This window comes from Malurus melanocephalus, unplaced genomic scaffold, assembly GCF_030028575.1.
Source record: "Malurus melanocephalus ecotype Western Australia unplaced genomic scaffold, MMel_1.1 scaffold_273, whole genome shotgun sequence".
NCBI classification, from domain to species: domain Eukaryota; kingdom Metazoa; phylum Chordata; class Aves; order Passeriformes; family Maluridae; genus Malurus; species Malurus melanocephalus.
The window spans coordinates 431,470-459,416 of record NW_026623505.1 but is presented as its reverse complement, the minus strand read 5'-3'; the positions used below and the strand labels follow the sequence as shown (position 1 = coordinate 459,416).

The 27,947-nt window shown below is 37.8% G+C and overlaps 1 protein-coding gene across 1 annotated transcript; it reads right to left on the bottom strand.

Moving 5' to 3' along the window:
• Positions 1 to 2,499: 2,499 nt before the first annotated feature.
• Positions 2,500 to 24,247, bottom strand: GABRA6 (gamma-aminobutyric acid type A receptor subunit alpha6). Its single transcript, XM_057376200.1, has 11 exons — positions 24,210 to 24,247; positions 23,955 to 24,073; positions 23,670 to 23,737; positions 22,204 to 22,424; positions 22,005 to 22,087; positions 21,293 to 21,436; positions 20,704 to 20,856; positions 20,471 to 20,623; positions 17,263 to 17,525; positions 7,437 to 7,697; positions 2,500 to 2,573 (listed from the first exon to the last, which is right to left on the bottom strand). The coding sequence occupies exons 1-11, from the start codon at positions 24,245 to 24,247 to the stop codon at positions 2,523 to 2,525; spliced, it is 1,554 nt and encodes a 517-aa protein (XP_057232183.1). The 3' UTR covers positions 2,500 to 2,522.
• Positions 24,248 to 27,947: the final 3,700 nt, after the last annotated feature.

Genomic DNA, 27,947 nt, shown 5'->3' with positions numbered 1-27,947 from the left:
GAAATATTTATTATTTATTATAGTATTATTTATTTATTATTTATATTTTCTACAGAAATACATATGTATATATGCATACAGAAATATATACATATATATATATAAAACCTTTTTCTATTTGCTCTTTTACTGTCTTGCTTGGTTGGTTAGTGTTTGATCATAACCGGGATTGTTAAGAACTGACATTAATTGTAAGTAATTACATTTATTCTAAGATATAACTTGACATTATTAACATTATTGATTACACCTGTGTCTCTACAAAGCATGTAACAGGAAAAATACACATTCCCTYCCTACCATTCAAAAAGCTGTGGAGAACCAACTCTTCTCTGTCATATCCACACAAAAAGCTCTTTGGAAAAAAAAGATAAGCAGTCTTTGTGCTCATGTTGAAATGTGCTGTTAAATACCAAGAGYCACTAGCACATTTTTAAGATGCTGATACATCTTCCTAATCTGGAAGTTGCCACCATTTTATATACTGAAATACTAGACTTCAAGAAAATAGTGACTATTTAGTTACTATCTGCATCTGCTGTAAAATTAATATTTAGTTTTCTTCTAAGCAAAGACTGGATATAAAATTTAGCTTCTTTAGTGTCATTTGTTTTACCATTGCTTATAAACATTTTCATTTTGTGCATAAACCACTTTTAAAGTGCTCTAGAAASTCTTACAGATATTAATGTACTCAAAATAGAAATTAGTCAGTGAAGCAAGAATGAGTATAGTTACTYTAAAAAATAACTTCTGGGTCCCTACAGCATAAATAATTTCCTTTTTTTCAAAACAAGTTGTATTTACAAATTATAAAATACTTGCCTAGTATCCATAGTTTAATTTTTTTCTTACAACAGCATATAAAGGCTGAAAACAGGAAAATTTCCGTTTCAAAGCAAAATGATAAAAGAATTCAGTGCACTTACAAATACATCCAAGTGTGCCAGCCTGCAGCCAGTCAGAAAAAGCAAATGTGACATCTCTGTGCAAACAATATTTATTATTGAGTCAAATCCTTAAACAGTTCCATTGAAGCCCTTCAGAGTTAGAGAATAGGGTGTACAAGAAGGATTCCTATGTTCAGTCCAGCCACCACTAGCAGAARCTCTTGAAATAGGAGRAGGAGAACARCTGGAGCAAGGCCATCAAATAGTTAAAAAGGTTATAGTACCAATAAAACAGTTGATGAYTTACTGCAATCAATTAGTCAGCCTATAAATATTTTCTCACAGGGATTAAGATGTTTGTTTAGACAAAGCAGAATTCCCTGAATATCCAGAATCTGTGCATTAGTTAATGTTTCCGGTTAATCTTGTACTAAAATTAATTTCACGATAGGATGGAATCCTTAATTTTTATTTGGCTTCAAATGAAACTTCTCTGTGTGCTTCTGACTCCTCCCAATGTCCAYTACACCTGCAATAATTTTGGCTTGGATTTGTTTAATTAGGCAGGTGCTTCCTAATTATATTCTTGAGAAGGATCATGGAAATGAAGGGTGAATGAAGAAATTCTGTGACTGTCGGTGCTGTAAGTGACAAAATATTATTACCTTTAAACTCTGAATGTGCTGACAGAACTTTGGCTCTGGAAAAAAAATTCYAGGGAGTTTGCTACAGGCAATTCAGTAGAATCAGCTGATAAAAAGCAGCTTGTTCCTTAWCCAGTTATCAGGACCTGCTTCCAGGAAGTCCCCTGGAGCTGGAGGCCTGCATTCAGCCTGATGGGAGCTGCATCTTTCTGTCTATTCAGCTTTAGACCTTGAAAACTCCCTGACGTTTCAGTCCTGCATTTCTAGATCCTGCCGGGAAACTGCTTGTTATTAGTCTGGTTGAACTTCCACGGTGCCTTTCAACAAAGAAAGTTACACTATGGTAACTAATCAGCTAAAGTACACAAAAAATAACTATTTCCATTTTTTCTTGTATCTCATTCTTTATAAATGTCATCTCAAAGGTGAAAATGAAATTTAAAGTAAATCAAGAACTAATCCCTTATCATTGATACGAAAGGGTTAAAAAATGATGGAATTGCATCTCCTTTTCATGGGATTTCTTTCCAACATTATTTGGGGTCAATTTCAAGTGCTGGAAATCAGTACAACTCCTAACTTTTCACTGAAACTATGCCAAGTAATACCATTTCAGAATCAGCTGAGTTTAGCAATCCTTACTCTATTAAAAAAAACCAAACCCTTTTATGGATTTTTCACATCAATGTAAACATTCAACTGTTTACAAATGTTTTAGGACAAATGAATATTCTTTCCTTTGACAATTGAACAAAATAATTCAACAAGAACTTTTGTCGTAGAATCACTGTAAGAAATTTTAAGAAAATATTGTTAGAACTCTAAGGAGTTTGCAGCTCTTGATTTRTCCAGATTTTGCATCCAGGTGATGTCCAGTATAGATATTCCCTGTGTGAAAACCGAGAGCACYTGTGGACAGACAAATCCTTTGAAGTTTCTTCAATTCTCTGTGACCTTGAGCAATTTCCTTGAGATCATGAGCTGTTCTTCAGTTGGACTGAGGGTCATTTCGAAAATGCATTGCMGAAGGTTCAAAAAACTGGAAGAAAAGTTTAGAGAGAGGTTTAAGCTGTGGGTTGTTAACCACTGTTAACATAGAGTTAACCAACTAACCCACGTGATTTCTAACTCTCAGTACTCAAAATAGAACCACATTACAAGGGAGAATCCTCTTAGAATTTGATGCTCATTACCTGCATCATCAAAGCTCAGTTGTTAAGTGTGCGTGGCAATGACTGTTCCTCCCAAACTTTATTTTTCCAATGYTTAATCTGAAACATGATGTAACAATATGCACTACAAGCTTTATGAATATCAATGTACTGAAGCTGAACACTTTTCCTGCTCTTGTTTCTTTCTCTGTTCTTATTTCTCCCCACTTGACATCATTAGCATTTTCAACTTATTATGTAACTCTTTTCCTGCCATCCTGCTATGTTCTCTGCATCCAAATAATATCCAGGACTCAGCAACTTTGGTCCATTCAGTGACTTTGTATCTTTCTCTGCTCCCAAACATAAAAGCTGGCCTCTGCTTCTTTTTCTGCATTTATCATCAAAATTTTAACATCATCTCCTTCTCTTGTTTGATTCACTCCATCATTCCATGTTTTATTACATGAGAAACTATAATATAATGTTATATATAAAAATTAAGATAGATAAATTTAAAAATAAGATGATGTGGCAGTGGCATATGTATTGTGAATTATATGGTAAAGGTAGAAAAGTACTTGMAGCCTTCTCTTTAAAAGGGGACTCCTTGCATTCTAAATCAAGCAAATTTTAAAATAAACTAAGTTAGCAATTCACCTACCAAGGTCACTGTCATAAATTAGTATTCAGCTCAAGGACTTAGCAAGATTTAAAACAGAAAACAAAGCCAAAATATCCCGTATGACAGAATAAAAAGCTAGAATATATTTTTCTCATTTGCCAGAAAGGTTTGCTCTTCTTTCAAGATCTTTTCTTTTTGGCTAATTTAGACAAATATGTCTTGTTTGTTACTGTGCAGAGCTTCTTGTGTTTGGCAGATATTACTGTACCCTACAGAAGAACATGAACTATAGAAACGTACCTGTTCCATCCCCACCTATAAATCATGGGAATGCCACATCCTCAAAACTTCCACCTAGTTTAATTGACCTTACAYAGAGAGGGAGCAAGTCCTCTGAGAGTGACTCTGATGCTTTATTTTTTTCACATTATAAATAGCACAGTGATATCACTACAGTTAACCACCTGTCAGCATTAACTTATAAAACCTTCTGAGAGAAAGGGGAGCTTATCCTACAAATATCAGCATTTTCTGTGGTCTAAAAACTGGCATTTGTTATTTCATAGATTTTGTAGTCCTTTAATTATGTTAAGTTCTGCCAATATACCATCTAGCAAAATGCAGACAGAGCTATTACACAATRTAAGTTTAATTTCTTTACTTTGACCAATACAATTTTTGTCCTGAGATGCTATTGCTACTCCTCAATGCAAACCCATTTACCATGAAATATGYTATGTGTCAAGTTGTACAGTGGATGACTGCTATAGAATGTTTTCCCACTTGTTCAAATGGAGACTTGAACCYTTTATTTAAATTTTAAGATCAGAGGATGAATGTTACCACCCTCCATTTATAAAAAGCATTCAGATGAATCACTTGATTTCAAATTGGATTTTTCATTTTGTTTTTTTTTCTTCTGAGAATGATGCTCTTTTGCTTTAAAATATAGAAAAARTATTAATTTTGCAATGAAAGCATAGAGATCAGTCTAAGATACTTTTGATGTCTGTCCAACCCTGGCTGCCCCTCCYTGTGAGRGTGATGAGTCCCTGGCACAGCTTGCCCAGAGAAGCTGTGGCTGCCCCATCCCTGGGATTTTTCAGGTTCAGATTGGACTTGCAGCAATTTGGTCTAATGGAAGGTGTCCCTGTCCATGGCAGAGGTRTGGAATTCTATTACCTTCAAGCTCCCTTCAAATCCAAAGCAGTCTATGATGGTAACATTCAAATGTTTAAAGGCATACATTTTATTAGAAACACCTTCTTCTTTATACAGACTTCCAATTAAAAAAATTTCAGTGTAATTCAAGTACTCTTAGTTTACATGTCTAATAGGAGAAAAGGTTATTATCCTGAAATTGTTAAATGGACAAGGAAGAAAAAATTACCCAAGGAGCACTTTGAAAAGTACTCAGTCCTTAAGGTTCTCATAAATCTTATCAGATACAATACACCAAATGACTTTTTCATTTCTGTAACACATGGCCCATTACTTAAGCCATAAGAAAATTGCTTAGTAGTGTACAGAACTACTACCAAACAGCTTAGAAAAGAGCTCCTCATTTCATGCAACTCTGTGTCATTATATTAACAAGGCTGCTCATCCCAGCCGAGGCTCTCAATCCAGAACATGATGTAAAAAACTGTTCTGTCTTTCAAAGTCAGTTTGGCCAGAAAATAATGACAGGAGTTGAAAACGACCTTTGATTCCAGTGCTAATAATCTGCTTTCACAAACAGGTTCATGAAATGCTTGATTTGTTCTCTGTGTACCTCCAAAGCCAGTAGGCAGCTGTTCAGTTTAAGAACATGAAGTAGTGAATGATGTTCAGCACTCCAAACTACACTAATCAAAATCCTAGAAGCCTTCACTACAAGAACTAATGTACTGGAAATTTATTTCAATTAATTAATTAGACTGCTTTTCCTCTTTGTGTTTTTAGACAAAAACCATATGAACTCAAAAAAGTAACTCAGAAAAGCTAACATACCTGAAATATTGCACAAAATGCACATTTTGAATTGATTAAAATGAATAATACTGTAACAACATTAAATCTAGTGGGCCAGAGGGAGCCACAGATTAACTGACCTTGAGGCACACCATGCTTTGCTCACCTAACTTTTGTATCTCTTCTGTTTGAAAGGAAAAGCTTACATATTTTTAATATATTTTTAAAGCAAAACCAGTCCTGGCTATTGAAAGTAACAACTGGTAAAGTGATACAACATTTGAATTAGAAACCCAGCAGTATATATCACAATTATTAGTTAGGATTGAGTACACAAATGGGGAATTGTAATTTAGGAAGAAAAGTTTGATCAAATTGTACATAATTCAAAACATCCCAGCTGTCAGTACTGTTTTCTAAATCTTGCTGCTGGATTTCTGTCATTCTGTAATGCTACAGAACATAATTTCTGAGCTTCTGAGAATGTTTGTGCTACTTGCACAGTAGCATTTAAAAATATTTATGGTCAGCACTTAGTCCTAGACTTTGGAAGTATTTTAAAAGCCTGGTTCTAATGTTACTATTAATATACGAGGTTTAGTGTAAATATTTTATCACTACCAAGGGAAATGGCAACTATGTTCCAAATATTTCTAGATCCAAAATGTGAATGGTTGAATGGAATCACTGGAGTCTCAGCAAGCTCTGCAAGCTGAGGAGCTGGCCTCTAAACAGGAGYTGTAATGATCAGACAGGAGCTTTTTCAATACTTCCCTTCTCTGACTGAGATAAGTAATTTGCACACATAGTCAATATTTTAACAGCAGGATCAGTAACTCTGGCACAAATGCTAAATTTAGCACTRGGCAGGGTTGGAGTGGCCAGGAGCTGGCAGCTGTGACCTCTTGAGAGAGACATCTGCAGGAACATTTTTAAGAGACAGTGTCTCCTACCTTCCTGCCCTCACAATTCCATACAAACTGCCTGGCAGCACACTTCATCTCTGACAGACAGCATATTCCAGATCTGACAGACAGCATATTCCAGATCATACTAGTAACAAAAATCAGCAAAATTAGAGGCTGGTAGAGCATCAGCCTTCTAGCAGAGGCAAGGTGCCACCAACCAGCTGATCAGCACTCTCATTTCCTCTGAACTGAAACATCCCTTGGCTGCCCATGAGGCTTCCCTCAGCCTGCTCTGTCTTTAATCCAGGAAATAAAGGTACAGCCTGATCTCCACTCATACCAGATTCTCAGCCTCTGCTTTTATTGATGTAGGGACTTTGTGCATTTGGTGCTATCTAAATACCATCATTGTGTCTCTAGCTGTCCTAAATAAAGCTTAAATGTACCAATCACATTGACTACAATGTACAGTGACATACAAAACTCTATGGCAACGAGGCAAATGAATATATTTTTTACCAAGGAAATAGGACACCATTAACTGTATTTAGGCAAAAAGGGGGGAAAATAGAGATTTAAAGCATTAAAGACTCAAAGTTTAATGACTGATTACTGACTGATTATTGCAGACATGCTCAATTTGCAGAGCACACATCGCTTCTGGACCTCACAGATATCTAGAGATGTGATCACTCTTCCTGATTCAAACAAACTTAAGCAAGGATTTTATCAGCTTTATCTGCCTAAGAGTGCAGTTATATGAAAAAACAGTATAAAGGTGTTGAAATGTACAAAAMTAGGGACTCTTGATTCACAAACTTTATACTGCAGTTATTAATCCTTCATAAAATGAATAACAAACTTTTTGGGAAGACTCTCTGTACTAGTTCCTTAAGAAAACCTTAGGATATTAAAGTTCTTATCTCCTTCACTGCATTGCTTTGACAGATATTTCTACAATTCCTTACTGCAGGTTAAGAAATARAAGCTTTAAGATCATATATTTGCTGAGGATGACATCCTGTGCTGTCTTACACAGCATACTCTGCTCAGTGCAGCATGGGTTGGAGAGAARTGCTTACATTTCCCCTCCTCAAACRACTTTTCTGCATTGTACTGAGTGCTCCAGCTGATTTTTTTGAGAAAACATTCTAGTATTCCTCAGAAAGAATTGATTAACTGAAGTTGCAAGAGTAAATGGACAACAATGGAAAAGTAAGTATATCACATATTATAAACAAGTATTCAGAAAATTTCCCACTCACYTCCATAGTGTCTTTTGAAAGGTAAACAACCCAGTACACCAGGTTGAATCCTGCAAATGCCACTGGGAAGAGGATCCTGGAATACTGGTCTATTTTACTTGCGCCTCCAATAGCTGGTGGTTGTGGTGGGGCTGGTGGAGGAACAGACAGTGGTTGACACTGGGATGCAGTATTTGATATTATGCTGGGTTCAGGAGACTGCTCTGCCTGAGATGCTATGGAGTTTACTCGTTTCTTCAGGTTAGAGTTGGAGTCAGAATGCTGTGGAAGAAAAAAGAAAGATGAAAGGGTAATTTTTGGTTACTGAGTCTTAGGTTTTGTGATCTTTAGGTTTCCTTCCATCTTTTAACTTGCTGATTTTACTGTTGCTTCTTTGCTATAGTGTAATCTCAGAAAATCACAAAAATAATACATCTATACAGAAGGAAAAATATGTTTGTGGCCTAACCATGAAAGAATATGTGTTTTTCATRTTTTTAACATAATGATAAGTGGAAGCTACAAGAGAGAAAAACAAAAGATGGAAATAGAAGGAAAAKAAGGTAATGCTGTACCTAAATTGCAATACATTGGTATGACTGATAATTATGTAGATATGGATCAAGTTTAAACAAAACAGCACATATGGGCTGGCTCAGGCACAGTTTTCCCTGGCTGAGCCCATTGAGGAGTTGGGTAAACACTGAATGGAGTCAAGCTGTCRTGCAAGAACGAGAAAACTGCTGCACCAAAGGCAGTGGACTAACTTCACAGGTGCTCAAGATGTGAACACTAAACTGTCCTCTTGTTTTTTTCTAGGATGAAATTTAATTTTCAAATATATCTCATGATTCCCAAAGCATTTCCATGCATACAACTGAAGACAAATATTTTAATTTATGGCAAAATTGAACCAAATTACTCCCGTTTTTCATGCAGTATTCAYAGCCAGGTCCAATTACTCTTCAGAAAGCTATATGAAAACTCTTACGAATTTTCCTAAGAGCTCAGGGACATGTAGAGCTTACCTCTTAGTTACTAGGCTGACATATTCATTTTGTACATCTGTTTTATCTGGGGCCAAGTTGCCATTATTTTACTTTCACAAGAGTAGAAGTAATAGAGTTCTTCTTTCCAGAAATGTCTTAGGAATAGGATCTACCACAGGCTCTAAGCCTGCTCTAATGGATATCGATTACCCACTTTCACAGCAGTGTGAAATAGGAAGAAATTTTCAAAAACCTTGCTGCTACTGCCATATCCCAGGATGGCCATTAGTGGATGCATGGCATCAGCCACAAGACTCTCTAATGGCTGAGAAAATACAGAGGATGCTGAGAGTGATTTTGTTTGTTTTGATATGAAGGACTGTAGCATTCTGTTAATATGGAGCTTAAGCCTAAAACTTTGTCCATAAAGGATTGTAAAACTCATTTCCCAGATTATTGATGAAAAATCTTGTGCACAAAATCACACAAAATAACACAGATGTTCTTGGATTTGAATACAGAGCTTTTTTTGGTCAGCAGAACAAGATGACCAAAGGACTGAAGCGGATGAGGGAAGTCTTGGACAAGGTAAATAATTCTCAATATAACAGTACATACATCCATAGTACAATGGAAGAGTAACATTGGAATGATTTTAAGGTAGAAAAATGCTGTTAGGGAATTTCCAAAGTCTTCTTTGGGAGTGATTTAATGACCATCATTCACTTAAATGTAGCCTGCTGTCAGCATTTTCRGGATTTATCTTTCAGGAGTTCTAAGCATGGGAACAGATTTTAGTCTATCAGATAAATGATTGAGTCGCTAAAAGGAAAAGAAGCATTTTCTGAAATGCACTGCCCACTCTTGSTCTTGGGCTACAATTTCTAGATAACAGACTAACCTAGCACAACCGGTGTCTCCTGAGCAACTTAAAATAGTTATAACAGGAATTATCCTTCTAGAAGCCATTGTTACTGTCAGAGAATCAGAACAAGTGACATTGCTACAACAGGATGCCAAGTTCTGTTCATGAATGAATCGACTGGTATACAACYAAAATTAGGGAGAGATGATTCCTTACAGCTGATTTTAGTCCATATGAAAGGCAAAGRGAATATAATCTTATTTAAAAAGAAAAGAGGTACTTTTTCTGTACATATTTCTCTCACCTATTACCTTTTTTTCTTCCCCTACAAGCCACCACTATTTCCAATTTGCCCTCTATATGTTTTATAATCGATGACACATTTTGACTGGGTATTAAACAGCATTCCTGCTTTGGGGCTGTGCCTATCTGAACACAGATGTTTGGGTTTGTATTTTCTGGTAACACAGCAAGCAACAGACAGATTTAAATGGAGGATGATCTACAGATGTGTCACAGAAACAGAAAGAGGGTTATCCATGTCCACTTGCGCTAATCATAATAATAATCCCACTCTATAAACAGACTGGCTGGCTGAGCCTGGCTTCCTGTTTTTCACTCAAGTTCTATTCCATTTTGCCTGTGTGCCCTGCTTTGAATTGCACAAGTTATAAGATATCTTGTTTTTCAATTTACTGTGGAATAATTTGACCTTTCGGGGAAAATGGTTCCTAAAAATACAAGTTAAGGTGAATCTTAGCCCTTTTTATCTACAATATTTTGATACAAGGTGAGTCAAATTCTGCTCTGGATTATTCAAGCATGAATCAGGAATTACAGTGCTGAGGTGACAGAGTTAATAGTAAGTAAAACAGATGTAGCATATGGTCTGTGGATGATGTTTAGTATTGAACATATTTAGAATGTGGAGGTGGTAAAATCTTTGCGATCATTTGAATGAGTAATGGGAAAAGTATTATCCTGGTCATTATTTTATTTATATTTATTAAATCTCATTCCCAGAGAAGGAAGATTGCTAAAATAGGAGGGTTATCTCAAAGTGATTTCATTTCAAGAAAAACCCTGAGTTGTTCTTTACACTGTCTTTAGCAGCCCTGTGCCCCATAACAGCAAGTACAGGGTCAAGTCTGTTTTCTTGCAAATCATTACTCAGGATATGGAATTGTAAGTCCAAATTTATCTCTAGATGTGTAATGAGGATCTTTCTCAGTATGGGAGTGGCTTGTAGACCAGACTGCTGCCCCAGAACCACAACTCCTATTTTTCATTGGAATATAAGAGGAGGCAGTAAGGAGACCATATAATTTCTTATTACTGTTGGTCTTGAACAGCAGTTACAGTAATTTGTCTACTATATCTAGATTTATCTTCTCMTTTTGACAAGGATTACCTACAATAACATCATGAAAAGTTAACAAAACACAGGGAGAAAATGGAAATGAATAGCCTATTTAGCATAGCTCACAGAGCCAATCACTCAAGTAAGGACTGTTTTACAAGTAGCAAGAACAAGAAGCCTGAGGCACGGCACACTGTGTCRGAAGGAAATAATGGATTTTATTAAGTTACTGAACCCTGATTCAGAGGAGTACTCTTGCACTCATGTGGAATGTGAGTCCCATCAGGCAATTAAACTTGCCACTCTGTATGAGCAGGCAGTGACACAGAACAGATTGCCAGTTCATTGTTTAATGTGAGACACCAGCACACTGGGCTAGACAAATGCTGCTATGTAGATGGCCTGTAAGGTGTCAGCTGCCTTCTTACTGAGCTTCTGCAGCCAAGCCCTCTCAGCCCCTGGAAAGCTCACAAGGCACTCTCATCTTCTTGTCTGTAAAGCTGCTGCTCTCTCACAACTCTCCTCAATATCACTACAATTTGCTTATGCTCAGAATATCTCAGGAGGCTTTCAGMAAATTTGTTGCCTTCCAGATAAAAAAAAACAAAAAACCACAGCATATATAACCTTGAAGTAAACAGAATTCTTTGTCTGCTTTCTGATTTTTTTTTGTAGATGCTAACTGTGATTTATGAATGCACTTTGTTCTTAGGTTTCTTTCCCTCAAGAGACTTCTGTAATTCATATTTGTAGAATTCTCTACTCTTCTCGGTTGCTTTGTACTGCAAATGCATATTCTCACTATCAGTTTAGTTTATGATCTAACAGTAACATGAGTATCTTATATATGCAACCCAGATACCGGCTAACTTTAAACCAATGAATATCTGTATGTCCTTCCTTATCTTGCTTTTACTCATATTTTTTCCTGCTGGCAATGCAGTAAAAAGATGTTCATGAGAATAAACTCTAGAAATTTAGATAAAAATAATGTGTTATTTCTGCTTTTCTTCATAATTTATTTGATTAAAGACACTGAACCTTCCTCATATCGAAACACACACAACAAACCAACCTAGAACCAACTATAGACTCAGTGTCTATAAAAGGCAGAATGCTTAGATAAATATATAACTTTTTTGCCTCTGCTCATTAGTAGATGCAATTTTAGTAATYTCAACCATTTGTATTACACACATAATAGCACATGCTAATGACTTATCTCCCAAAGGGAGAGTTAAACATGGTTTAGCCCCTACATCCACCAGTGTGATCTGTGAAAACTCTGCTTAGCTATTAAATAATCCATATGCAGCAGGAAAGTTCATCACAGTATGAAACATCATCTTTTGGCCATGCACTAAGGAACCTCATTCAATACAGTCCTGTGYGGTTTCAGTATCCATCTCATGACAGAGATTCATTATAACCCTAATTTAGACACTTCTTTGCATGTCTCATCCCCGGGATCTGATTCAAAAAATGCCTRTTGCAAATAATGTGTATTGTTTATAGATACAAGCAGTGTCCTGTACAATCAAAACTGAATATAGTTCAGAAGTCATAAATAGCCCTAGCTTTAGGCATCCCTTTAGAAGTTATAAGTTTCCTTTGCTAGAAGCACTGAGGAAAAACATGCAGACTTGTTTTCATCATGTTTTACCCTGGTAAAAGGGTTGAATCACTTAGGTTAAATTGCTTACTTGGAGTATGGGAAAGCCATGTTCAAATTCTTTTTTAACCTCCAGGGACTGAAATTCACKTCTCACAGAACACAGCATAAACATCAGGTGAAGGTGAGTAAGGGGAGAGGCTGTACCTTATTMCTTCAAAACTATTTTACTTTGCATGAAAAAATCTAAAGATCTATAGAGGCAGGAAGCATAACTGGAAAATATCCCCATGCCTATTGTATTAAAATTGCTGTCATATAATAAACCAGGTATTGCAGTAAGGAAAGCAGAGACTGGAACCCTGGTCATTCTCTTTCTAATAGGAATGTGCTGTGGTAGTTTCTTCCTAACGTTTATTTGTAGCATGCCAGAAAAAAACCATATAATTGGCACAGGGCCTCTCTTGTCAAAATATGTTTTTACATTTAACAGATTTAAATTTTCAAAGTCACGTTTGGCTCTTACATCTAGCAGTGTCTATCCATATGGTTTTTTTCCCCTATAATTAAACTTACTTTATTTTGCTCTCACTACCCTCCTGCAAAAAAAAAAAAAGTACTGGGATTAGGCTTCAATGTTCTCAGTCAAGACTTAAATGCATGTAGCTGTTTTTAGGATGATACATAMAGGGTGGTTGATAATCCAGATAGAAGTACTCTGTTACACCAGGATTCATTAAACATACTCAATATATTCTGACATAATAATGGGAAACTAAATCCTCTATACCAGCGACATACGGCTGCTCTGCAGTTGGCCAGGGTTGTTAAAGAAAATGAGAATCCTTTCCTGCCCAAGCCATGTTGTTTTGAAACACAAGGCTGGAGGGAGGAGGAAGCTCTCCCAGAGGTACTTCACTGCCCTGTGCTGATTTCTGTTAAAACACATGAGGTCTTTTAGAACACAGCTGTAATCAAGCTGTTGCAGGCTGGTAATCTTTTGTCTGTTACATGTAACCTCTCATACGGAAAGGATGTCTTTTGATCCATGGGGTTAGTCCCTGACCATCCCACAAAGCAYTACTGCAAATGTTGGGTACTACACAGTATCAATTCCCTTCCCCTGTCACCTTTAGGACTGGAATCTCCCTGGGTAAAGAAAGCCATCATGAGGAAAAAATGTGATTGATGTAGAAAATATACATTTGACATGGAYGGTTTTATATATGTATGTATAAGATGTTTGGTTTTGACATGCTAAAACCAGCTTGGCCCCCATATGAGTAAGAGCAGGTTTGTGTCAGGGTCCAGATGACTGCTCAGCTTGTTGCCATCGTGTTCTGCAGTGGAACACCCATAGTTTTGTGTTTCACACAGGGATTGCCTGCAGCTGACAAAGAGAGCAAGCCAAATTCTGCTCTCAGTTAGCTGAGGTAAATAGAGAGGTTTTCCTGGAGCCAGCCCAGGCCTGCTGGGCTCTCAGCTCTCTACTGAGCACATGGGCACAGCCTCATCTCTCTTACTGAACCTACCACACTTCAGTGGCTGCAGCATTTCTCCTTTCATTCTACAGCAGAGCAGAATTTGGTCTTCTGATATATTTTTGTGAGTGTACAGGTTTTTTGGCTACAATTTAAAAACCTGTGTGACAGAGTTTAGTTTATTTGAATAAAGCAACATTTTAAATAAAATTAACTAGACTGAAGGGGAAAGGAGGCTGCTTGATAACATTTTGAAATTTTTTGTTTGTTTTTGTTCAAGAAATATTTAATCTGGAATTAAAGAAAAAGGAATATATTCTGTAGATGTGTTTGTCTTGATTTTAGGCCCTCACCCAAGAAGAAAAAATTTCCAACTGTTTTGTAAATCTTTTCTATTTTTATTTATACCAAACCTGTCTCCCTGGGCTTCTCTTATRCAGTACTGGATCTACCTGTCATACAAAAAGTACTAGTTCAGAAATCCTAACGTTATTCCCACGATTTTCTTTATCCTCTCTTCAAGAAAGTTGAAATAATAGGTCAATAAAAAAGAGTCTCAGTGTTATTCTTAATGTTGCTACTGGTAGCAGAGTTCCATTGGCAGTTGTAYAGCCATAAAAATTCTCAAGTACATTGGACTTTTAGTTTTAGAAATGGCCTCCCTGAAACTAAGTAAACCTTTAAAGTCCTCATGTAAAAATACCAGCTGACTTCTACAAATGAAGAAGACAGTCTGCTACTCCTCTGCTATACCTGTGCCTTCACAGACCTGAAATTCTAACCAATTTCATGCACTGAAAAATCATACATAAAAATATTAGCATTACAAAATAGATGGAAAATGTTACTATGCCATCTAAAAGAGTAAAAAGAAATTAAGAAGATCACAGGTTAGAAAAGACAAGTTACCATAGTACAGGGTATGAGAAAAGAAAATGAYTTTTTAAAAATCAAATTAAGACTATCAAAAAAAATGTATAAGATATGGCTTCTCTTAGGCTTCTTTCCTAGTGACTTGGAACACAATATTTTAAGAAGAGAAGCAGAGAAAATAAGGAGAAAAGACAGAAAGAAGAGCAGAAGAGGCAAGATAAATTATCAAAGAGGTAAAGAATAAGAATTTGGCACTGTAGCAACCACAAAAAAAAAGGAAAAGAGTTGAAAGAATTTAGAGGCAAACAAATGGGACAATCTGGGGAGATATAGGGCACCACAGGGTAAATTGGGACCTCAGAAAGGCCTTTCTCAATCTACATTAAAAAAGAAACTTGAGTATTATGCTGTGTGTCTTTTTAAAAAATAACTGCCCTAAGATCAGTAATGTGGCTATAGAAGCACAATGCAGTCCTGAGGAAAGAGTCATAGACTCATGCAATCAGCCTGTGTTAAATAGACTGTTAGCATTCAAATTAGACACTTCAGGTCTGCTCCAGCTGAATATATCACTGACTGCAGTACATCTATGTGACAACATACAAAAGTTGCTTCCCCCTTATCTCTACCACAGGAAAAAAAAAGAAAGAAATGAAAAAAGAAAAGCTTCTTAAAATCTGTTATCCTGTAATCACTCCTTTTTCCCAGAATGCCTTTCAGGAAGGGAACCTTTTAAGTCCAATAGCTAATTCTTCTAGAAGCCTTTTTGACTACATTATCTTGCCTTCAGTTGTAAGTACCCTTCATTTTTATGATCTCACCTCTTTCTGTTAGGGATGAGGTATAGTCTCACAGAGAACTGGTCCTGTGAAAAAAAAGTGATGGGTGTACAGGGCTTGAAAATTACTGTCTTAGGTAATAAGAACTTTGAGCAAGATCAGGTCTATAGAATTTTCTGGACACTGTGGGCTGGTTTAGAGACCAAGTTTACTTTGGGACCTAAATGTTATGGGATTTACTTCTCTTCTAAATTTGTATGCTGTCAGCTAGATGTAAATAATTTTCKGAGCAAATGGTTGCAGTGTGCTTCATAGATGTGTATTTTATTCCTAGATGTTTATTTTCTGCTGGTTTTTTACTTGGAAAACAAAACATGTTAGTATTTACAAAATAAGGAGTGTTTTTGGTTTGGCTCTTTGCTTGTTTGTGGCTGAAGACCTTGACAAGAAACTTGAGTCTTTTAACATCTTAAAATTTTATTTGTTTGTTGAATAGAAATTTTGATTTTGGTGCTTARCTTGGTCTGAAGTGATTTATAGACCATGTAAATCTGGAGGAGCAGCTATCATCAGGAGCAAGTCCTCCTTAGCYTATCTGGGCAGAAGCAGAGGATTATTTTTTTTGGAACAGTTGATTTCCTGAGACTGGGAATGTGAGGGGGGTGGTGGCAGCAGCTGTGAATTCACCAGCAGCACGTGCACAGTTGGCCTAACTGTTTTCATATTGCTCAGCAGGGACTTCTGTGAAAATGGAAGTAGTATTTTTTGTCTTGTTTTGTTTTTTCTTTCCAGCAAACTTCCTTATGATTAACTCAAACTTAAATAAGGAAGTATGTGAAGGACAGGTCCGAGCTGTTTTTCCTCTTCATTATGTAGTAGCTATTAATACTTTCCTCATTAATATTTTCCTATGACCCAGTGCACTTTTTGAGGTTTTTTTCTGACAGCTTGTTCTCCAAAAAAAGTCAGTAAAACTTATCAATTATGAATGTATTGATTYGAAAGTACTTAAATGTTATAACTTTAACTGCTATTTATCAGCAAATGTGGAAAAATTGCTCTGTGGTGGGTATGGTGTTGCCTTTATACAGGCGTCTCTTAGACTGAGTTCCTTATTCAATTACAGATTCAGAGGTTTTGCAAAAGGTCWTTCAAATTCTGGTATTCCTCTAAAAATGGAAATCATGGTGGTAGTAAAACTGATTTTGAAACAGGAAGGCCACAGTGATAAATATATTTAACATATGTTGTGAGACAGCATTCACTGCTTAGCATGAAATGTAYGGAATAATATTTGCAAGCAATTCTGACACAGTTTTTTTGATACTAGAAAGACTTCCTGTCTTTTGCATGTACTAAAATCTATCCTTCATTAATGTTTTTTTCCCAAGCTTCCACCAACACAGATTTTTATAAAAGTAACAGATGCCAAGTTTATGTAAAGGCTAATTACCCATCTTCCAGATGACCCACTTATGGTATGTAGCCTTGTACTACAGTGATCCCATAATCATCTGGCCAATGCACATGTTCATTCCATTGTACACAGTCCCACAAATTCTGCAGACTTACTGAGAACCACAGTTGCCTGAGCACACTGCCTACAGCATTGCTCAAGAGAAGTATCATGGATAACAGTCCAATGGCTTTCCTTAAATATCTTGCCAAATAAACATTTCTCTAGAAAATCGTATTGCAAATTCAAATAAACACTACAAATAAATAAGGTATTTTCATTTTCTGGAATCAGAACAATGTCTTTGATAAATAGACATGATCTGGTTACATAATCTGTTCCAGGTTAAGATCACTTTAATATTGTTTTGCATTCACTACTTCAGCTGCCTGTTCCTATATGATGCTTATTATCAGAAAAGCAAGCAATTACCGAGACAATCTCGTCCTCTGCCGGTACAGTAGCTGCTGCTGATAGTGCTGCTGCCAGTGCTGCTGCCCTGGCTGCCTTCCTCATCGCTCTCTGAGTCTGGAGATTGGTGAAGTAGTTGACAGCTGCAAACTCAATAAGTGCAGAGAAGACAAAGGCAAAGCACACGGCTATGAACCAATCCATGGCGGTGGCATAGGACACCTTGGGCAGAGAATGGCGAGCACTGATGCTTAAAGTGGTCATTGTGAGAACTGTGGTGATTCCTTCAAAAGAAGAGAAAGAAATGGGGTCATTAGAACTTTTCATATACATGAAAAAAAMCAAAGCACAACATCGTTTTTGGTTTTAACTGTCATCCTAAGTACTAGCTAACCAACAAAACTCCTAAGTATTTTGAATCCTTAAATAACTCAYGTATACTGGATTCAACATCTAAAAGCTCTGGAAAAACTTCCTTATTGCATTGAGCAGCCTGAAAGGTATGATACCAACATTTTATGTGGTGCAGTTCTTAGAGTTGTGATAAACATGGCAATAACAAAATCCAGGCTCAAAATAGGAAGAAGACTTTCCTTGGGGGGTTAGTAAGTGGAATGTTTGGCAAAAACCCTAGATTCACATATTGCCATTCCCCAACMGTGATCCTCACTTTCTTCTGTTGTTGTACAAGACAAACCATGGCTTACAGAACCCTSACTGAATCAATCAAATTCTACATTAAAAACAGTTGGAGTTTGATCCAAACATTTCAAGCAATAAGACTTTGGTCCCCTGAGCTGTTGTCTTTAATCACTGGATACATTTTTTAAGATTCATTAACAGTATCTTCATTTGAAAGCGCCTGTAGTTACAGATAGGRAAGGACAGAAAAGCTGCTTCTCTAGAGCTGCTTATCTATTTTCACAGAGCAAATCTGGTCATGTAGCTCATGGGCCCCATGGTGTTCTTCACATGAATTCATGAATTTATTCTTTCTGTTTTGGAGTGTACAGCATTAATAATGTAGGAAATATACTTACTTCCTACTGCTGCCTGATAYGAGCAAAAAGTGCAAGAACAAACTCAATCATTTACATACAAGCCTCTGTGACTCATATTTACTTATAATTATGCTTGCTAGAATGTGAAAACTGTGGGTATTTAAAGACGGTAAGGTGGAGAATATCCTCTWCTCCTATTTTCTGCAGTTGGGAAAGGGTAGGTGGGAAAATAGAAGATGTTATAATGTCATATTGTGATGGCCATGTTGTGTTGATGAAGCAATGTGCTATGAGTGATGCTCAGAGGAAAGGATGCAGTGTCATAGCATATTGCAGCAGCCAGACAGGGTGACTTATTATTTCAGAGTTTTTTGCAGCTCTTTCACATGATGTGGCTTGCCAGCTGTCTGAGGTTAACTACATCACAATGTCATTCTTTAACATGTTTTAATGTATACAAATTGGAGATGGTATAGAAATATGTAGGATCCCTACTTCTCCCAAATCTGCCAGACTCATTTTATAAWATGAATATAAGTATGCTGAGCTATATTTCAATTTAAAAGATCCCAAATGAACTTTTTGAAATGATGTGTGATTAGATTAGAATCCATCTATGTGCTAGTTAATAATAAAATTGATATATTCTGTGTCTGAATAAAAACTTACTGCAGCAGGAATTTAACTTAGGAATAGGTCTCCTATTCTATTACAGATAGAGATAAGAATTCTCTCAATGTGGAGTGAATATTGATGAAATGCTCTGCACTGTGGATAGCTTCTTTATCAAACTGAATACCAAATTACAGTTGGTAAACTGTGCAACTGCTGATTGTTTACCCTTGTCTTTACACTTCGAACACTTCTTGCTAAGTTTTGAACAATGTGTTACATAATGCAAACACTGAAATCCGATAACTGGCATTCATTTTGGAGGTAAACAGAGTCCTTAAATTATTTTGTGCTGATAAACTGGTTTAGGCACATCACTGTTCTTCTACTATTAATTTCTCTTCTCTCAAACTTGGTTTTGGGACTTACAAGTAAAAGTGAAAATTTATAATTCAAGTATTTGCAATATGATGCATTTTAAATCCTCTCCATTTTTAAACTTTTCTTTTTCACTGGAAAAGACTGGAAGTCTTTTTTTTTTGTCATAAGGAATTTGCTGTCTTTTCCTTAGATTAAGGTATTCAGAATCCATGGGATTTTGAACAAGGACTGCAAACTCAGACTGTGCCTGGGAGAAATACAAATGGAATAAGGATTGAAATATTCTTTTAAAATGCCAATGTGACTATTTTCCACAATACTGAGAAAGAAAGATATTTTGTGAAAAGAGTAAAATAGACATCTACATACATGTTTACTCTTCAGTACAACATCTAAGATCTGTTATCCCAATRTTTGGGATATTGATGCAATTATTACCAAATCAGCTACACAGTTATTTGCACATTTCTTCAAGCATGTAGAGTTATCTCCCATGCCCACCGTGTTGTAAATGTATTTTACTTAAAATGCAGAGGATGTAACGCTTACAGTGCAGAGATGAAACATAAAGCCAAATCAGGTAGCAACACATTTGGGGTATAAATCTCATATATGTATGAACCAGGGACTCAAAGCTTTGAGAGCATTAATTCAAACCACTGGAAAGAAAAAAMCGCCCTGCCATGCAATATGGAAACACCTTTTCCATTTTAACTCCAAACTGGGCTAGGGACATTATTCATCTCACTGATCTTTATCCATCTAAAGCCCTTGTTAGTTGTTTAGATAACTGTGTAGCCAAGGGGAAGAGAGTAGTCCAGAATGAGTATTAGATGAGGTACCTTATGTCAGGTAATAACTCCATTCCATGTGTTTGTTTTTTTTTTCTTTTAAAGCTTTATCTCATTTTGGATTCTCAAGACAATAAATACACAGGAAAACAATCCTCTTAAAAAAATGAAAAAGTTGACATTTACTCTGAAATTGTCCCTTCCTGCATACAAAAATGGCTTGAAAAGCATCACAAACAAGTCTGGCTAACCAAACATTCTGAGTCAAACATTCTGACCCTCATAAGCAAATTGACTATCATTTGCTTTCAATTTAGTATTTGCTTTTGCTGACTGAAACCTACTAGGTGCCTTTCCTAATCCCCCCTGGATTACAGTAGGTGATTGATACAATGGATYCAATACAGTGAATGAAATGAATGACAAAAGGAAAAACACAAATACCAGCCACGGTTCTTGCTGGAACAGATTCTTTGTTGATCCAAAACACAACTTGAGACAGGACTACAGTCATGATGCATGGAATGTATGTCTGAATGAGATAGTAGCCTATTTTCCTTTGAAGATGAAAATAGAGCAGCTGGAGTGAATATTCTCCTAAAACAAACAAGCAATGAAAGGAATGAATGAATGGTAGATGTGATGCTGAGCCATTCAAAGACCTTAACACAGCATACCAAAAACTGTCCTGGCTGGAACAGACTCCTTGTTAATCCAGAAAGACACCTGAGAAAGAATGACTGTCATAATGCATGGAGTGTATATCTGTATCATGAAGTAGCCCATCTTCCTTTGCAAGTGGAAATAAACTGTCATGATTACATATTCACCTGTTAAGAGACAAGTATGTCAGCATTATTTTGGCAACATGTGAGTGAACATTATTGGCTTAAACCCAACATAATATGTTCTGATGAAATCACTTACAGACCTCCTAGTGCATAATAAAAATAAGCTGCTTAAAAAAAAAAGGTAAAGTGACCTTATGGAAACAGAGGAGAATAATATTCATTTTATGTATTGTTTTTACTGGGATGGGGAGGCAGGGGGAAATCTTAAGAAAAGAAAATCTGTATTTAAAGAGACTGTATTGAAAAGCTGTCTTTTAAGTGCCAATGTACTGAATATTTAGAGTCTTTCCAAGGATTTTACTTTTTAAAATAGCAAAAGGTAGTTAGACTAATTTGGTCCTATATGAAAAAAACCCTGAAATTTATTATCAAGATGTTTCATAACATCRGCAGTTTCCACATGGCTCCATCTTACCTGTGTTAGATTTAATTGTTTCACTAGATACAGTTTGTCCTATGAGGTCATACTGGAGAAGACTGGAAGACTCCTGTGGTACTTCTACTGAATGCAGTGGTCCTTTTTTCCARGTATAAATTATTTCACTTTTTGGATAAGCATCTGAGTTAACAGACGGGGAAACTACCATTACTAATTATGCATTTTATGAGCAATTGAAAAAATACATAGAATATTCAAATACCCATAGAAACATGCATTTTACTTCAGTCAGTTTCTAACCTCATTCATGATAAAATGAAAAAAATATATATCTGCAGTAAGAGAATGGCTGAGGTAGGACCTGAGAAGAACTAGGTTTTGTTTCTTAATTTGCTATAAAATGTACATACTGATTACCACAGCTCAATTAAATATTTTAAAAATTAATTAGCACAGATGGTATTTTCAAAGCTTTAAGTCATACAGTAAATGTAGGAAATATGAGCTGTTGAGGGACCAACTCTCACAGATGAGTAAGAATAATAAATAAAATATGTTTCAACAGTCACCCTTCAGTGAATAAATCCATGTACATATGAATGACATGAGTCTTAGAGAAAAAAGTAAAATTCTAGTATAAAAATACAATAAAAAATTTCAGCTGTCACTAAGTAATGTCTTAGGATCTCCTGACCTTCTCATAYATGTAGACCAAATGTAACAAACTGAAAGATACAGAAAAACTTACAGCTTCCAAATTTCAGTGGACAAGCATGTCCATCCATTGGGAAGTTCACCAACCGCATAGGACAATCAGCATTAATGGTTAGTCTGGAACATACAATATTATATGACAATGAAAAAAAAAAGGTATGCAGGCCAATGCTGATAGAATCAAAAATATATGTCAATCTGTACAGGTCAAAAGTAGAAGAAYAGGCTCTCACCTCATTGTGTAAAGAATAGTTCCATTCTGCATAATTCTGAAAAGTTTGTTAGGAGTTGTCATATTGTGAGCAATTGATTTTTTTCCATTTCTAAAAAATGTGTCTGGTGTCCAAATTTTACTGACCATTAAATTGTTCAATCTCAAAATTTCAGTTGGCCCACTAAACTTCAACCTCTCATCAGTCCACGTCTGACGAAAGAAGACATCCATTGTGTATTCCTATGGAAAATAAACAGGGGTTGACTTCTGTGTGGGAGGCAGCAGTCCCAGCAGCTGTGTGGACAGTAACTCCATGAGACAACCTAACACACATGTCAATGGCATTTCACTTACTGCTTAAACACTCAATCCTATTACCATTAAGTAGTTACTAAAAAAAGTTGTCCATGAAAACATATCCTATTTTCTTATTATTTGAAGAATWGTTACAAATGAATCGGTGAACATCAGATAATTTGATATGAGTAAGGCAAAAAAAAAACCCTCATTGTCCTCTCAGAGAGAATTTAATTCAAAATGACTGAGGTCTAAGGAAACACAAATATTTAACTTAGTATCCTTTCAAAGTGCAAACCCAAACTATCAATGTTTAATTGCCAGAAACAAAAATACACGCTTGGTGACTCTTCTGCAGCTTCCTTTGGATATTCACAAAGAAAGGACTGATCTGAACCACATCACAGTAGGATTATGGTGTCAAGTTAATATTAATCTATGGGATTTTTTTTCCAAGAATCCTTAGTAATATTTTCACAAGCCTTCAGRAAGGAGCTGGCTGCAGAAGTTGCTTAGGAAACAGAGCTAAACCTTGCTGGGAGCAAATTTTATGAGAATGCAAGGTTATGCCTTCTCTTAGATTGACTGATGACGAGCAGGCGAAAAACTTTGGTATTACTTGGAGCCCACAGTTCCTTGCCTAAAAACTGGACTGCAGGCTCAGGTGAGTGAGTGTTAGGGGAGTGCACAAGGGCAAAAATAGCCCAAGCCAATCTCCAGAAAAAGAACAGTAAAGCCATCCTCACTCCCATGATTTAACCCGCTCCTGGGGGTCTGCTGCTGTAATTGCCGGAGCTCACCCAAGCCCCTCGCTGCCTGATTTTGGGGCAGCCAGCATGAGCAGCACAGCTGGCTCAGCAGCGGCACCACTGCCCTACAGCTGCTCATGAGTGTTCCCGTACGGGACAGTGTTCCGCAGAGCTGTGTTGGGACACGGGTGCTCACCATCTTCTTCATGGGTTAAAGAGGCACCTTCCACCTGCGGCCCCTCACCTGAGGCCGTGTGCGCCCAGCCCCGGTGCCGCTGCCGGGAAATAGCTGTATGCAGCTCCGGCCAAAGTGCTCTGCCGGGCCCTAGGGATTGCCAAGGAGATTAAGCCTCGTAATCTGCTTTAATGACGGTCAACTCAGATGCCACCGTAATGAATCCCGGGAAAAGAGAGCAGGGGCGGCGAGCGGGTCCCTTACCATCTCCACGTCGGACACCGGCCCGAAGCTGGTCACGTAGATGTCSGTCTTCACTTCTGTCACGGCGCCTGTGGGACACGGACAGGGGCTGGCAGCGGGTCCCCGGCTCGAAGGGACCGGAGGCACCCGCAGGAGCCGGGGCAGCGGGGCACGGGCAGCTTTGCCGCTTCCCCACCGCTTTTGGGGTCCCACCGCCCCCTCCGGCCCCGGCCGCTCCTCCCGGGACAGCTCCCGCCCGCCCTTCCCCAGCCGCCGGCTCCCGAGGGGACGGGGCTGCCCCGCTACCTCCAAATCCCGGCCGGAGCCTGTTGTCGTAGCCGTCCAACAACTTGTCGAGGATCCGGGTGATGTTTTCCGAGTAGAGGTCCGCCCCGTCTCCCTGGTCCCCCAGCGCCGTCCCCACGCTGCGGGGAGAGGCGAGGCCCCGTCAGCCCCGAAGCCGCTCCTGGCGAGGCCCCGGCCCGGGAGGGAAGAGCCCGGCGGGCGCTGCTCCGGGCCGGGGGAGCCCTCGAGGGGCGGCGGGCGGTCGGTGTCACTCACCTCACAGCGACACAAGCCCAGGCGAGCAGCAGAGCCATGCCGCAGGTGTGGCGGGGCCGCTCAGGTGCCCTCAGACCCGTCAGCTGGAGCCGGTGTCGGCGCTCATGGTCCCGCCGGGCCCGGGGCTCGGGCGGTCAGGCTGTGGCGGAGCCCGGCTCCCTCAGCCCCGGCCCCGCGCTGCTGGGCCGGCCTCTGCCCGGGGTGGGGACGTGCCGGGTGTCCGCGGCCGTGCGTGTCCCTTGGATTCGCCACCGCCGGCCAGCCTCATCTGACCGTTCCAGGGGGGGAATTAGGGTTTGAAGGGACGGTGCGCGGTCGGAGAGCAGTGACAATAATCGAATAAGGCATTAGGGGAGATTAAAAGGAAGAAATCCACTGCTAGTTTTGGCATGGAATTAGCAGGGACCCGTTAGGAAATCTGGAAAAGCGCTGGCATCTTGCTGATAGAGATTATGTTAGAAATGGCCTCAGCTTTTATTATGTTTATGGTTCACAGGGAGATTATTTTGCAGCTTCTACATCATTAGAACTTTGGGGAGGGGGGGAACCCTACAGTTTACAATTTACTGGGGGTTTTAACCTTTCTCACMGTTTTCCTGTTGATCAGTTCTTACGAATTGGACAGCCATCTCGAGAGTCTAAACATTGATATACGRACATTGAACAGTAAAAGTTGGTCCTGGTTCAGATTTCTAGATTTGTTTTTTTGTTCGTTTTTCTTTTTCTGTTTTTTTGATTTTTAATACTAAGCTGTTTTGGAGGGTTACACGCACAGATTTCGCTCAGACTTTAAACCAAGGCATTACCAGGACTTTTGTTAGAACTGGAGCTCCTTTCTTTTAAACCACTGAGATTATATATCATTACTAATTTTGTCCTGATAAGTACTGACTGGATCATTACTGTCCCTTCCTTCAGTAAGTGTGTTAATGCAGTCAGCCCTAAAGGAAAAAAGTTCATGCTGCTCTAGCTTTTCCTGTGGCCTTATTACTTCTCATAAAAGCAATGAATGATGTAACACCTATGTCATTTAGCTACACTGTAAACAAAAGAATTGGGTCAATTTACTTTCCATGGTAATGCAGGGGGACAAATGCACCTAAGTAAATTAATTGTTTTAATAATRTTTTGTTGCATAAACTGCATTTTCATTACCAGCTCTTAAGAAAATATATTAATTATCAATAAATGGAATAACATATTTGAATAAAACTAGGAAAACATGTATTTAATCAGGACTAAGACTAGATTAAGACCAACACTGGGGTTCTCTGCTCAAGTTTTGTGTTTAAGAGACTGTGATGCTACAAAACCAAGGGAATTCAATGATGTAATTAAAAATACCAGATRCCCTCTGTCCCTGAGTCCCTTTCCCTGTTGTCATGGGCAGTAGTGTGACATAATCCACATAGGTGGGCTCTGCACGCTGCCAGAGATCCAGGTCTGCCTTGGAACAGTTAGGAACACAAGTTCCTGAGAATCTCTAGAAGTGCTCTCTGAATATACCAAAGATCTCTGTGAATGCATCATGAGCTGGGATAGCTCAGTTTTTTGGTTGATATTCAGAACCACTTATCTGCATTAATTTATTCACTGACAAAACCACTGCAACAATGAAAAATTAAAGGTTTGTATGAATTGCTAAGTGGAACAGGGAAAAGAAAAGGGAATTCAGTAAATCAGGACCTGGAGTTTGTTCTTCTCTCTGATCCTGATTAAAACCTACCACTTGAAACTTTATCCTGTTTTTCAAATGCGTTTCATCTTAGACATGTTTGAGTTATTTGTGTGCATCACTCAGAATATTAAAACTGTACTTAGCTTATAAACACCACTAATATCCATTTTTGTAAATATGTTTCTATTACTATTACATATGTTACTACACTTACAAGTTTAGGGCTCTTYTTTATCTTTTCTTTTTCTGGCCCCRTTGGATCACTTTATTTACTTTTAAGTGTTCTGTGTTTTACCTTGCATCTCCTCCTGGAATAAYGTCCTGTTCCTTTTTCAATGAAGGAAAAAGAAGCTTGGCAAAATATTAACAGGAGAATYCAAATTTCCTCCACAAAATGTGCATGAAGAGCTCACTTTATAAAATGAAGCATATGCTGTGTCCCATCAGCATCCCCCAGCTGAATAGAACACATCCAATTTGTCTTCTTTTAAAAGGTTTATTTTAGCAGTTCTTTTAATAAGCATCTCCTGAGTATTAAAAGGCCAGTGCTACATGGGGACACCAAAYACTCCTTACTCCTTTTACTTCACTTTGCTTTGTTGTGAATTAGATAAGTCCCATTTTCTGTTAAACAATTGCCTTTTGTTCAATAGCCCCCTGTTCCAAATTAGACTCCTATTGTGTAAAAACATAAACAATCTGTCTCATTCACTAAGACTAGATTGGGATGTGAGTCAGAGAAAGAGATTTTTTTTTTTTTTTCTTTTTTCTTTCACCCTGGATTTTTTTTTTTTTTTCTTTTTTCTTTCACCCTGGAAGTTGGGGGAGTTTAATACACTTTCTTTTGGGACCAAGTTGGCCATACAGCACAGCAGCTGTTCTGGGATGTCCTCCCTTAGTTGTCTATTATTATCTCACTCCTGAGTCTAGCCCAGCAATTCTTGTATGGCAGCGAGGATTTCTGATGGCAAAGCAGGAGACTTGGGCAGTGGACTGCAGTCTTTGAATTAGTTGTATATTAATTTCAGTCTGGGATTTCCCTGCAAGAAAATGCCATTATAATGTTCTTCATAAGGAATTTGCAGTTAGAGTCAAAGGCATTAAAAAAAAAATACTAAGCCATTGAGAACATTCCAGCCTACCTTCTAAAATGCTGAAAGCAGCCTTTGCATGGTCACAGACCTAGATGGTTTCAGGAGCTGAAAAAGGCTTTGGCCAGATTCAGTTAATGTTTTCTCTTTGTGGATTTGAAACTTTCAAGAGTGAAACAGATATATTCCCCTTCTCAGCAGTTTTGAAATTCTTTGCACCACAAAGCTATGTACTCTTGTATTTGTTTTCGGTTTATGAAGAGAAATGGTCCCACACTCAAACGTACAAATTTCTCTATCAGAAAAGATCAAACCAGCAAATTCTGTTGAGATTGATTATCAAACCAGTTTGAAAATAAACATATCTAAGAAAATTAGTTGGAAATTAGAATTTTATAAGTGGTCTGAGCACACTTTAAAAAGGAACAGTGATCACAGTGACAGGGAGAGACATTTCTTGGTAGACAAAGCTCTCATGCGAGTAATGAAAATGTTATGAAAAGCTTGTCAGCAACACGTGCTTTGGGCTTTTAAGCAAAAAAAATAACTATTTTGAAATTTGTTGAGAAAATGGCATGAACTGGACAACAGGCTTGAAAAAAGTGAATAGCAGATTGAGAACTGTGGTGGCAAGATTACACTTTCCAGCTGATAATTTTATCACCTTGTAGGGTATCATTAGCAGTGAGATGAAAGATGAAATTTCTGATTCATTCAGGAACATTATTGCTGAAAATTAGATCTTTTGCAGCTGCTGAAAACTTGAAAAATGTGTTTGTTTTCTTGAAATTGAGGATTTTTGAAATGAAAATAGTCTGACTGAAGTTTCTGTGGCAAGTTAAAATATGACAAATTTGGCACAAAGGCTGCAAGACTGCAATTGAGTCTCTGGTATTTGCAGTTAATCTGATACCTGCTATCTGTTCAGCCCCTGACAGAGAAATGTGCGCCCCATTTGTTTCTGTTCAG